The sequence below is a fragment of the Antedon mediterranea genome, chromosome 9 (genome assembly GCF_964355755.1).
Source record: "Antedon mediterranea chromosome 9, ecAntMedi1.1, whole genome shotgun sequence".
Taxonomy (NCBI): Eukaryota; Metazoa; Echinodermata; class Crinoidea; order Comatulida; family Antedonidae; genus Antedon; species Antedon mediterranea.
The window spans coordinates 1,241,106-1,253,068 of NC_092678.1; the positions used below are offsets into that span (position 1 = coordinate 1,241,106).

Below are 11,963 nucleotides of genomic sequence, written 5' to 3' on the forward strand. Positions count from 1 at the left end.
TGACCTTCTTCATCGGACCTTGACCTTTTTACAAAAAATAAAATATGTAAGGCTGAAAAAAAAGTTTTTAAAATGTACCTTTAAACTCAGTAGAGTTGATAAAAGTTTCAAAGTACCATCATTGACGTCATAATGCTCAGACTCATCAAATGTGATATATATTGGATCCATTACGTACTTAAATGTAGTTATGTTGTGTACGTAACCATCAAAGAACACTTGCATTTCAGCATTGAAGGCTTCATCTTCACCACAACTGGTTGGACAATTTCTAGTAGGTAGCTGTGGCGTCTTTCAAACTACAACTACATTTTGTTCCATTGTGCAATTCTGCAATTTAAAACATTGTAATATTACAATCATTATCTTAAATGCATCTCATAGGTTGGTGATTATTTTTTAACTAAGCATGCACCTGATGCACACTTGCTCCGGAATTTTGCATCAAAGCGTCAACATTTTCCTCCTATAATTTTAACTTCTAAGCCGCCACTGGAAATAAACCAAAAGTAATAATCGTAGCTTGGAACAGATCTGACAGCGTCTAGGCTTTGATTAGCTTCTACTATTTCATAGATGAAATATCATGAATGCATGTAACTGCAGGGTGTCACGAAAGCTCAGACCACGAAAGCTCAGACCCCCTAAGACCTAAGATCACGAAAGCTAAGACCCAACACCTAAGATTACAAATATTTATCTTTCGCACCTGCCTTGTATTTTAACTCCCAACATTTATTCTGAATACCACACCTTAGAATTGGCACTTTCATGAAAAAGAATCACATAAAAAGTAACAAATACATTTTTAAATTGATGATTTTACAGACGTTTTTCTCGCACACAAAATGACTAGCCTACACCGTACAGTAGGCCTACCCCATGGGCCATGTTCAATGTTTTTGTTTCTATGGAACGTCAAAAGAGCAAAAATTATATAGAGGGCTGAAAACTCTGTGGAGTCCATCTACAGTGTGGATGGAACAATGTAAAATTAAAATTGTAATGATAATAGTATAATCATGCAAGTACGAAGAAATAAATACTGGCAAATAAATTTTAACTTAAAAGGTTTTTTGTTTCGTTTTCTTTCTGTTTTTATACTTGTACTATTATTGTTGCTCTTTTGGCGCTCCATAGAAACAAAAACATTGAGCGGGGAGCTCGAGGAGTTACATTACAGTATACAAAGAAACACGCCTGTAAAATCATCAATTTAAAGGATTTATTTATTTGTTATGTGTTTCTCCTTCTGAAAGTACTTATAAGTCCTAATTTTAAAGTGTGGTGTTCAGGATAAAGTTAGTCAACAAATTATTTGGAGTCAAAATACAAGAAAGGCAGGTGCGTAAGAAAAACATCCTCTGAAGCAACACAATGGAGTAAATATATACCAACAAACAACCCGTCAAGTTTGTTTGTTGTAAAGAAAAAATATACATTTACTCAACGGGCGAAAATAATGTGAGTTTATCTATGTTTTGCGGTAGTATTAAATTATATTTATGGTAATAAATGAAACCTACTGTGTTTAAAATTATGTATGGATAAACAAGTATTGTTTTTAAGCTGTAGTATATCTTAGTATTTGTAATCTTAGGTGTTGGGTCTTAGCTTTCGTGATCTTAGGTCTTAGGGGGTCTGAGCTTTCGTGGTCTGAGCTTTCGTGACACCCTGTAACTGCATTCTATTTTCCCATAGTGGACAATTAAATGAATTTGAAAAAAAGAAGCAAGTTTAAGTTGATGTTGTAGAGAGTGGGAAGTGGTTGTTTTACCTTGCTACTTGGCTTTATAATAACACTCTTTGGTCCATATCCAAGTTTCTCTGCCTGTTTGAAGGCAATGTTGTAAAATGATGGATGAACAGTAACACGTTAATGTAAGCTGTGAAGAACAAATATTTACTGCCTCATCTGTTGCATCATGCTTGTAGAAAAATTCTGTGGCTCCCATTCTCATTTGCTATCCTGGAGGTGGTATGAGCTTCTGCTTGTTAGATCTACCATAAACCTATCAACATAAGATGAGGAAATCTGTGAAAATGAGAAAAAGTCGTCCCAAACAAGAATTTTATTTAAATAGCATTGCTTTAAATACTAATTAAAATACAAATAGTATTTTGGTAAACCTACCTTCACTCTATCTTCTGGGTTTATAACATGTTTATCACTAATTGCTTTTGTTTGAATGAATTCCATCAACCCATTATCAAGATGCACTTTGACATCGATTGCTAGACCTGGGCAGTTCCACCGTCAAAATGACTCCACACCTGAACAAAATCAAATTAATAAAATTAGAAACATGAAAAAGAAAAACACACATATTACATGGACACTGAACAGCATGTACGGGAAGATTAGTATCCAAGCTGGAGATGACTGATAGACCATAATTTTTCCTCTCATACTACAATAATAATTTATGTAGATATTTTGCACAAAATTAATATTTGTTAAATATTGTAATGTCTTAAGTACCTCACGTAGTTCAGGAAAGTCATCCTGTAAACAGAATGGACACTGCCAGACCAGTATCATTTTTACACACTGTGTTGGCACTATTGAATTTCTCACCATGTGGACAACGACGAGCAATTTGTATTACTTGCCATAGCACCAATATTCCTGCAATCAAATAAATTTAAATAAGTAATTCAATAACCTTGCAATGTTATTACATTTTAATGGGGGGGGGAGGGGGGTATGCCTTTCTGTATGTTTACATTTTATGTGTAGTTTTGCTGTGCATTTGTCTACATTTTAATCCATCATTTTTAATGATTCAATCTTTGTAATACAACATTTTCAAAATTTTGTCTGCTTTCTGTAAATTTGTTATACCTGAATAAATAAAAAATTAAAATTACATTCTTTCTTCAAATTTCCAGTTGAATAAAGGATGATTAACACATTTTTCTCTGTACCTTACCAATATAAAATGTTGCCGGTGTTTCCTTGGTCCACATCCGGAATCGCTCTTCAGGTGTCACGTCTTAGAATATAGACCTCAAATCTTTGTACAAAGTAATTCTTTATTTTCCATAGTTCTAATAAACCAAGCATATTCATGTAAAATGGTAGAAAGAATAACTTTATAGTAGGTGAGTTTCCATACATGTACTGAAGTGCTACAAAGTCTAGACTACAACTGCTACCAGTAATAAACATAACGTTCGTTACCTGTCTTTCTAACTCCTCTGCAAAAGCATCCAAATCTGATTCTCATAGCTTCTCAGGATTACCAATATAATTCAAAACAGTGGCAGGATTAACGTCCACAGCTGACTCATCATACTCTAAAGCATCTACTGCCATCTTACGTGACCAATCGTATTTCTCCAGGTGCACATGTGTACTGTCGAGTACCTCCACATACGCCTCAGTACTGTAAACATTAAGAGGTTCCATTAATAAATTATTTTTTTGGCATCATTGTATGAATACTTCATTTCATTATTTTATTTATTGGCACAAACAGCCACAACAAGGGCCTTAATATCACAGGTGATTACCACATCCCCTGATTAACTGATATAAAAGTAGCTATGTTGAATGTTTACCTTTCACCTATCTTTGCTGTATCAATCTTAATAAAACCAGCACAATTTATAAATACTTTGGACCCAAATTCCAACATTTCCGAAATTGAGGTTCCCACTTTGTGTTGGGCTATAATAAAATATATACGCCAAATGTTTAATTAATAAATTGTAAATATAGCCAAGATTGTGAGTACCTACCTGGTATGGGATCCCTCTGCAAGATTTGGAGTCTGAAAAATCATAGCAATATTATCCTCAATGAGTTCCACATTGACAGGCATTATCTGCTGATCACAGATCACACATATTGACCTTCTAAAACAACAAAAACATCATTTAGTTTTATTAAACAAAGCAAAGGGACAATCATCTTTTGTATTGTAGTTATTTTGCTGGTACCATTTCTCTCAACCCCCTATAGAAGCAACATCCGAAATTGAGGTTCCAACTTTTGTGTTCACTTTCCATGTCTACTCTTGGGACTATATGCCAAATGTTTAATTAATAAATTGTAAAATAGCAAAAATTGTGAGTACCCACCTGGTATGGGATCCCTGAAATGTTCCTTGAATCAGTGAAGTAAAGCGTTGAGTGAACTATGTATATGTTGCCGATAGTGATAACCATCTGGCATCAGCATTACGTATTCTGTGGCGTCTTACAAACTCCAATTACATTTTGTTCCATCATGCAATTCTGAAAAAAGGTTTAGATATTTTTTCATCAAAACATTGTAATATTACAGTTATTATCTTAAATGCATCTCATAGGTTGGTGATTATTTTTTAACTCAGCATGCACCTAATGCATACTTGCTCCGGATTTTGCACACCAAAGATTGCATGGATGGCAATACTATCTCTTGTATGTTAACAACAGTGAAAACTCATTAAGTAGATATTGTGATGCACCATTGACGTCACAGCAATTGACGGCGAGCGCGATTGTTCTGAAATCATATGTACATCCCTAATACGTTGTTAAAATATGGTCCTCGGTCAAGTTGTCCTTTAAATACTAATTAAAAGACAAATGGTAATTTCGTTAAACCTACCTTCTGGGTTTATAACATCTTTATCACTAATTGCTTTTGTTGGAATAAAACCCTCCAAGCCATTATCAAGACGCACTTGACACCGATTGGTTGACCTGGGCAGTTACCACCGTCAAAATGACTCAAAACCTGAACAAAATCAAAGGAATAAAATTAGAAACATGATCAAGAAAAACACACATATTACATGGACACTGCACAATAGCAAGGTAAGATTAGTATCCAAGCTGAAGATGACTGATAGACCATATTTTTTCCTCTCATACTAAAATAATAATTTATGTAGATACTTTGCACAAATATTTGTTCAATATTGTAATATCTTAAGTACCTCACTTAGTTCAGGAAAGTCGTCCTGTAAACAGAATGGACACAGACAAGTATCATCTTTACACACTGGGTTGGCATTATCAAGTTCCTAACCACATGGACGTTAACAAGCAATTTGTATTACTTGGCCAAGCTGAATCCGGTTCAAGCCTTAGGTTTTTTTGTTTCAATGTCTGTCAAATTAAAACAGTAAATAAAATAAATATAAAATCATATTTAGCATAATAGGGTAGGAGTAGATATAATAATAATAATTTAATAATAATTTAGGTATTTGTATAGCGGCAGAATCAACTAAACCGAAGTAAAAATCAAAGGCGCTTATATGGGAAGTTAAAAGGATGCATTTTAAGTAATTTTTTTTAAAATAGCAATAGAAGTTGATTTAGTAAAATGGTGAGGGAAAATTATTTTATAGAGAATACATGCATTATGCATTAGGTAGGCATACCTTAATAATTGCGCCTGCTTTTCTTGGGCCCAGTCAGCACACAAACTGTATCAATGACTGTGTGTGAGGATCAACCCATTATCAAGATGCACATTGACACAGATTTCTTGTCTTGGGCAGTTAGCACCATCAATGTCACATCATCACAACTTTTACCTTCAACCTCAACATCATTTTCAACATTTTTTTTGCAAATTTCAGGTTGTGCCTCCTAAAAGATAAAACACAATAAAAATATTAAGTATTATTAAACGGGGGAGCACTAAACATATTAATATCTAAAAGTAGTTCATAATGTCATTTTAGCCGTCAAAAGTGAGAGCATGCAACCCAAGTGCCACTCTCCTGGATCCGCCCCCTGGAAACATAATACAACGAAGCTGCTTTGTCATGCTTAAATAATTAATTTTTTTTTTATTATGAATTTCTAAGTCTGGTTAGGGAATACTACTTGACTTTATTATGTAAATAAAGTAAAGCAATATAAGTAAATACACAAATATTTGTTCAATATTGTAATATCTTAAGTACCTCACTTAGTTCAGGAAAGTCGTCCTGTAAAAAGAATGGACACGGACCAGTATCATCTTTACGCACTGGGTTGGCATTATCAAGTTCCTAACCACATGGACGTCAACAAGCAATTTTTATTACTTGGCCAAGCTGAATCCGGTTCTCAAGCCTTTGGTTTTCTTGTTTCAATGTCTGTCAAAATAAAACAGTAAATAAAATAAATATAAAATCATATTTAGCATAATAGAGTAGGAGTAGATATAATTCAACAAATTAAGTTACAGAGAATACATGCATTATGCATTAGGTAGGCATACCTTAATAATTGCACCTGCTTTTCTTGGGCCCAGTCCGCACACAAACTGCATCAATGACTGTGTGAGGATGCTCAACAGTATGGTTTATATCCACTCCAACCTCGTTCACATGGTAAATAAATTGTGTTTATCACTAATTGCTTTTGTTGGAATGAATCCCATCAACCCATTATCAAGACGCACATTGACACAGATTTCTTGTCTTGGGCAGTTACCACCATCAATGTCACATAATCACAACTTTTACCTGCAAACTCAACATCATTTTCAACATTTTGTGCAAGTTTCAGGTTGTGCTCCTAAAAGATAAAACACAAATTAAAAATATTATTAAACGGGGGAGCACTAACATATTAATATCAGCAACTAGTTCATAATGTCATTTTAGCCGTCAAAAGTGAGAGCATGCCACCCAAGTGCCACTCTCCTGGATCCGCCCCCTGGAAGCTGCTTTGTCATGCTTAAATAATTATTATAATTATATTTTTATTATGACTTTCCAAGTCTGGTTGGGGAATACTACTTAACACTCTTCATTGGACCATTACCTACTTTGTCAAAAAATAAAAATATGTAAGACTAAAAAAAGCTTTCAAAATGTACCTGAAAACCAAAGTTCCATCATTGACATCATAATAATAATACTCGGACTCGACATGTGAAATATATTGGATCCATTACATACTTGAACGTAGTTATGTTGTGTACGTAACCATCAAAGAACACTTGCATTTCAGCATTGAAGGCTTTATCTTCGTCACAACTGGTTGGACAATTTCTAGTAGGTAGCTGTGACGTCTTCTACAACTACATTTTGTTCCATCATGCAATTCTGCAATTTAAAACATTGTAATATTAAAATCATTATCTTAAATGCATCTCAAGCTGTCTCCTGTTCTCAAGCCTTTGGTTTTCTTACGTCGTAATGTAGGCATACCTTAATAATTATGTCTGCTTTTCTTCGGCCCAGTCCGCACACAAACTGCATCAATATGTCCACTCCAACCTCGTTCACACAGTAAATAAATTGTGTTTATCACAAATTGCTTTTGTTGGAATGAATCCCATAAACCCATTATCAAGACGCACATTGACAGATTTCGTCCTATGGAGATAGCTTGACACAGTCGGAGAGTGTTTTGCCGGAATTCACTCTATAGTCGACGAACAATTTGTTTTACTTGCCCTACCACCAATTTTCCTGCAATAATATAATTACATTCTTTATTCAAATTTCTTCAGTTTCCAGGTAAATAGAGGATGATTAACAACACATTTTTCACTGTAACTTACCAATATAAAATTAGCCAGTGTTTCTTTCGTCAACATCTGGAATCGCTCTTCGGGGGTCACTATTTGGAATAAAGATCTCAAATCCTTGCATCAATTGGTTAATTCTGCACGGATATCGTACAAAGTAATTGTTTTGTTTCCATAGTACTAGTAAACAAAAAAAATTTAATATTTATGACATATTCATATAAAATGGTAGAAAGAATAACTTGATAGTAGTCAAGTTTCTATCCATGTACTGTAAGTGCTACAAAGGCTAGACTACAACTGTAGCTTCTCAAGAATCTCATTCAAAGCATCTGCAGGACTAGCGTCCACAGCTGACTGTCATACTCAAAATCATCCACTGCCATCTTACAAATGTTTTGGGTGTACATGTGTATGGTCAAGCACATCCCCTGATTAACTGATATAAAAGTAACTATGTTGAATGTTTACCTTTCACCTATCTTTGCTGTATCAATCTTGATAAAACCAGCACAATTTATGAATACTTTGGGACCCAAACTGCAAGTTGTCACAAGCTGTGTCCGGTTCTCAAGCCTTTGGTGTTCTTGTTTCAATGTCTGTAAATTAAAACAATAAATAAAATAAATATAAAATCATATTTAGCATAATAGGGTAGGAGTAGATATAATTCAACAAATTATTTTATAGAGAAATGCATTCTGCATTAGGTAGGCATACCTTAATAATTGCTCCTGCTTTTCTTGGGTCCAGTCCACACACTAACTGCATCAATGACTGTGTGTTACTTTATATCCACTCCAACCTCGTTCACACAGTAAATAAATTCCTGATAAGTGTGTTTATCACTAATAGCTTTTGTTTGAATGAATCCCATGAACCCATTATCAAGACGCACTTTTACACCGATTTGTCTTGGGCAGTTACCACTGTACTTCGTGCTATAGAGATAGCTTGATGCAGTTGTTGATGGTATTGCTGGAATTCACTCTGTAATCGAAAATAATACTAAAGTAATGCTTAACTTATTACTCGATAGCAACAACAATGACAATAATCCAGTAGCTGTATTCACCAATCATACTTATTATTAACAATTAACAAAAAGTAAAGTTTATTTTTTTAAGCAACATTTTCATCATTTCACACAACATCACAACAGATACTCATTGTAGGAAAGTGGTACCATGTGGAAATAGTTATCTTATAATAACAAAAAAAAAATGTTTACAATACCTTTGCAATATTTGATGTCTGAAAAATCATAGCAACATTATCCTCAATGTTCCACATTGACAGGCATTATCTGCTGCTTGGTTTCCAGTTCATCGATAGATTTCTGAATGTCCAGGATTGACCTTCTAAAACACCAAGAAAAAAATATTACTAATATTATTATTCAACTATGTTAATACTGGACAGTTTGATGTCTGCTGTTCCAGAAATGTCTTGTGTCCTGTATTGGAGGAGTGGACTGTGAATAGACATCAGCAACTGCTTTAAAAATTATTTGTAGGTCTATTGTATTATTATACAAAGCAATATAGACTAAATACTTGTTTGTCTACAAAATAGATGTTTGAACTAACCTGGACTCTGCCATAACACCACATGAGCATTTTTACTTCACAGGGAGTTTTTCAATATCCACGTCCTTTAACTCCTTGTCTTATTTCAAATAACTTTGGTACTTTTGAGAAAGTTTGGCAGATAAACTTCTCTTTTGCCATCCATTTTTTTAACACACAAACTTTTTAGTAACTTCAAAAACTTTTTTTCAGAAATCTTTTTCAAAACAATTTTTTTGTATTTTATTTTTTGTATTTTTTTTGTATTTTTTTTTTTTAAACTGCACAGAAACTGTGAAAAGTTGAAAATACCAATTTTTTTTGTATTTTATTTTTTAAATTTTTTTTGTATTTTTTTTTTTTTTACGGCCTGAGATGCGCGGATAGGAATGGTTTCATCCTAGGTCGAAATGCACCCAATAATCTACACTACAAAACTATGCCCAAATCATATACACAACAAGAAAGTAAAATAATAATACAAGGAATAAAAAAGCACTGAAAATAAACAGAAGAATTACAAAAATAGAAATTAAACAAAAAGATAAAAAAGGAAAACATGCCTGTGGCCAGGTTAGGTACCAGATATCTTTGACTTCAGAAACATTTTTACAGAAATATTTTTCAAAACAATTTTTTTGTATTTTATTTTTTTTATTTTATATATATTTTTTTTAAAACTGCACAGAAACTCAGTTCTCAAAAGCGAAAATACCTTCTAGAAATTCTTTTTCAAAATTTTTTTTTTGTATTTAATTTTTTTTTGCATTTTATTTTTTTTCCCATGAGAACCAGAAAAAAGTAGATTTGAATGACATGTTGTCTTGGCATTTTCTTGTCTGCATTGATTTCAGAGAGTGTTTTATCTCTGTCCATGATATACTTGATGCAGACACGGCATTATCTTGTCTGCATTGATTACAGAGAGTGTTTTATCTCTGTTCATGATATAAACAGTAGTAAATACAAAGCATGGTGGCCACAGGAAGTAAAATAAAAGTAAAGAAGATAAAAGGAAGAAAAATAAAAAGCAATGAAGAGAAAGAAAAAGTTCAGGCAACGGCATGAAGAGGCACAGAGTGGGGCTAGCAGGACACAGATAGCCGGGCATTCAATCCATCCGAATCATCAGTGGGTATGTGTACGAACAAGATCAGATGTTAAATGGGAAGAAAGTCGTCAGCTACCAATATTCACCAATAAATAATAATAAATGAAAATAATAAATAAAAATAAAACAATAAATAAATAAAATATTAAATAAAATAAAATAAATATTAAATTAAATATAAAAAAAATAAATAATAACAAAATTAATATAAATAAATAAAATTTAATATAAATAAATTATAACAAACAATAATAATAAAAATAATTAAAAAAAGATGCACAAAATTTTGCCTACGGAAAATGAAAAGTAAATGAGCGGAAAATTAACCCACAGATGATTTTGTTATTTGTTTGTATAAGTAAATTACTTAGGCTATACTGCATAACCAGATAGGGGTTTCTTATTATTTGATAATTAACTTAGGCTATTCCATTAAACCAGATAGGGGTTTCTTAATAATCAACTTAGGCTACTCTCGTAAACCAGATGGTATTTTATATCTTATCTATTTTTTTTTTTTTTACATTGCATTTTCAGTAACTGCAGATCCTAAATATTGATTAGCAGCCAGAAGCTGGTAAGCAATAAATAATGGTGATGGAGATTTTAATTATTGAGAAATAAATATTGATTAGCAGCCATATTTTAGCATCTTGTTTCGAGACATTCAATTCTCTCAAGAGACAAGAGTAATTTGGCCTAAATGGCGTATACCAAGACAAAGTACACAAGCCTGCAATCCAACGGCCCTGAATACCTCACCTGGATTACTGACACAAGCCTGCAATCCAACGTAGAACAACAACAATTATATTAGAGATTAAAGAAAATTCATATGAAACAAGAATAAAAAAACTAAACTTATGACACTAGAAGATATTAGAAAAAAAGCTGACCTTATTCAAGTATTTAAAATGAATAGAGAAATTGACAAATTAATTTTTAGGAATTTCATGTTCAGCCAACGTGTTATTGAAAATTACTAAGGACGGAACGCAACTCTATCTAGAGATGGTAGGAGCGGCAAGTTCATCAACAAAGGATGAACGGTACAAATGTACGGCTCCGAGAAAAGGAATAGGTCAAGTGCAATCAATTTTTGTTTGCACTCTATATGCAAGAGAAGGGATGTGTCACTGGGTTGTCAAGGTTGAAACCTTACCTATGGCCCTAAGAAAATAAACATGGACCTGTGGATATGATGAGCACTTTAAACCATAAATTAAACAATAATTTGTAATAAATATTTGTTATACTTTTTCAATGTTGTTGTACCATACTGATATGAAAAATCAATGGGCAGTTTATGGATTTTCTACACCTGTCAATTTCAATATATGGGGTGGGGTGGGGGGGGGGGGTAGGTCTACTATCAACAAAATACAGGACAGAAGTGTTTTCCATACAGAAATAGGATTTATAAAAGGCTCTTTTTAAAACAACTTTAGTTGCATACATAAAGGTATAAACTAAATAAACTGCTGTTGCCAATGTAAGGAAATGGTTCCTTTTATAGCAAATGCTATGATAGGAACTGGTTGAAGATTTTTAAGTATTATGAGAAGCTTTCTTATATGTTATGTATTAGAAAAATACACGCTTGGATTGAAAACTTTGTTTCAAAAAATAAATGCGATATCATTGTTGTTAAAATTTCAAATTGACCCCACAATTCACCATTACTAATGGTATTATAGATCTCGTTGCGTGTTTGAAAAAATGCCAAGATCGTTTGAGGATTGTATGAGATGCTTTTAAAATTTAACCATCCATTTACTTGTGTTGTCAGTGTTTTTCACAGACGGTTTTTATT

General features: G+C 33.1%; 1 protein-coding gene and 2 long non-coding RNA genes across 5 annotated transcripts; all 3 read right to left on the reverse strand.

The window, feature by feature from the left end:
* Positions 1 to 309: 309 nt before the first annotated feature.
* On the reverse strand, positions 310 to 2,963 carry LOC140059399 (uncharacterized). Of its 2 annotated transcripts, none has more exons than XR_011847175.1 (5): positions 2,934 to 2,963; positions 2,483 to 2,629; positions 2,135 to 2,274; positions 1,778 to 2,012; positions 310 to 330 (listed from the first exon to the last, which is right to left on the reverse strand). It is a non-coding gene; the product is annotated as an uncharacterized lncRNA (long non-coding RNA). The 2 variants fall into 2 exon arrangements; XR_011847176.1 differs by having other exon boundaries at positions 1,778 to 2,035.
* Positions 2,964 to 5,402: 2,439 nt separating this feature from the next.
* LOC140059479 (uncharacterized) lies at positions 5,403 to 6,643 on the reverse strand. Its single transcript, XR_011847199.1, has 3 exons — positions 6,212 to 6,643; positions 5,913 to 6,086; positions 5,403 to 5,592 (listed from the first exon to the last, which is right to left on the reverse strand). It is a non-coding gene; the product is annotated as an uncharacterized lncRNA (long non-coding RNA).
* Positions 6,644 to 7,310: 667 nt separating this feature from the next.
* LOC140059465 (transcription elongation factor SPT6-like) lies at positions 7,311 to 9,346 on the reverse strand. Of its 2 annotated transcripts, XM_072105392.1 has the most exons (5): positions 9,061 to 9,346; positions 8,192 to 8,461; positions 7,943 to 8,070; positions 7,505 to 7,651; positions 7,311 to 7,412 (listed from the first exon to the last, which is right to left on the reverse strand). In XM_072105392.1, exons 2-4 carry the CDS (start codon positions 8,240 to 8,242, stop codon positions 7,603 to 7,605), a joined length of 228 nt encoding a protein of 75 aa, XP_071961493.1. In that variant the 5' UTR covers positions 8,243 to 8,461; positions 9,061 to 9,346; the 3' UTR covers positions 7,311 to 7,412; positions 7,505 to 7,602. The 2 variants fall into 2 exon arrangements, 1 of the variants encoding a protein (XP_071961493.1); XR_011847195.1 differs by lacking the exons at positions 7,311 to 7,412; positions 7,505 to 7,651; positions 7,943 to 8,070; positions 8,192 to 8,461 and adding an exon at positions 8,708 to 8,832.
* Between the last annotated feature and the right edge of the window lie 2,617 nt (positions 9,347 to 11,963).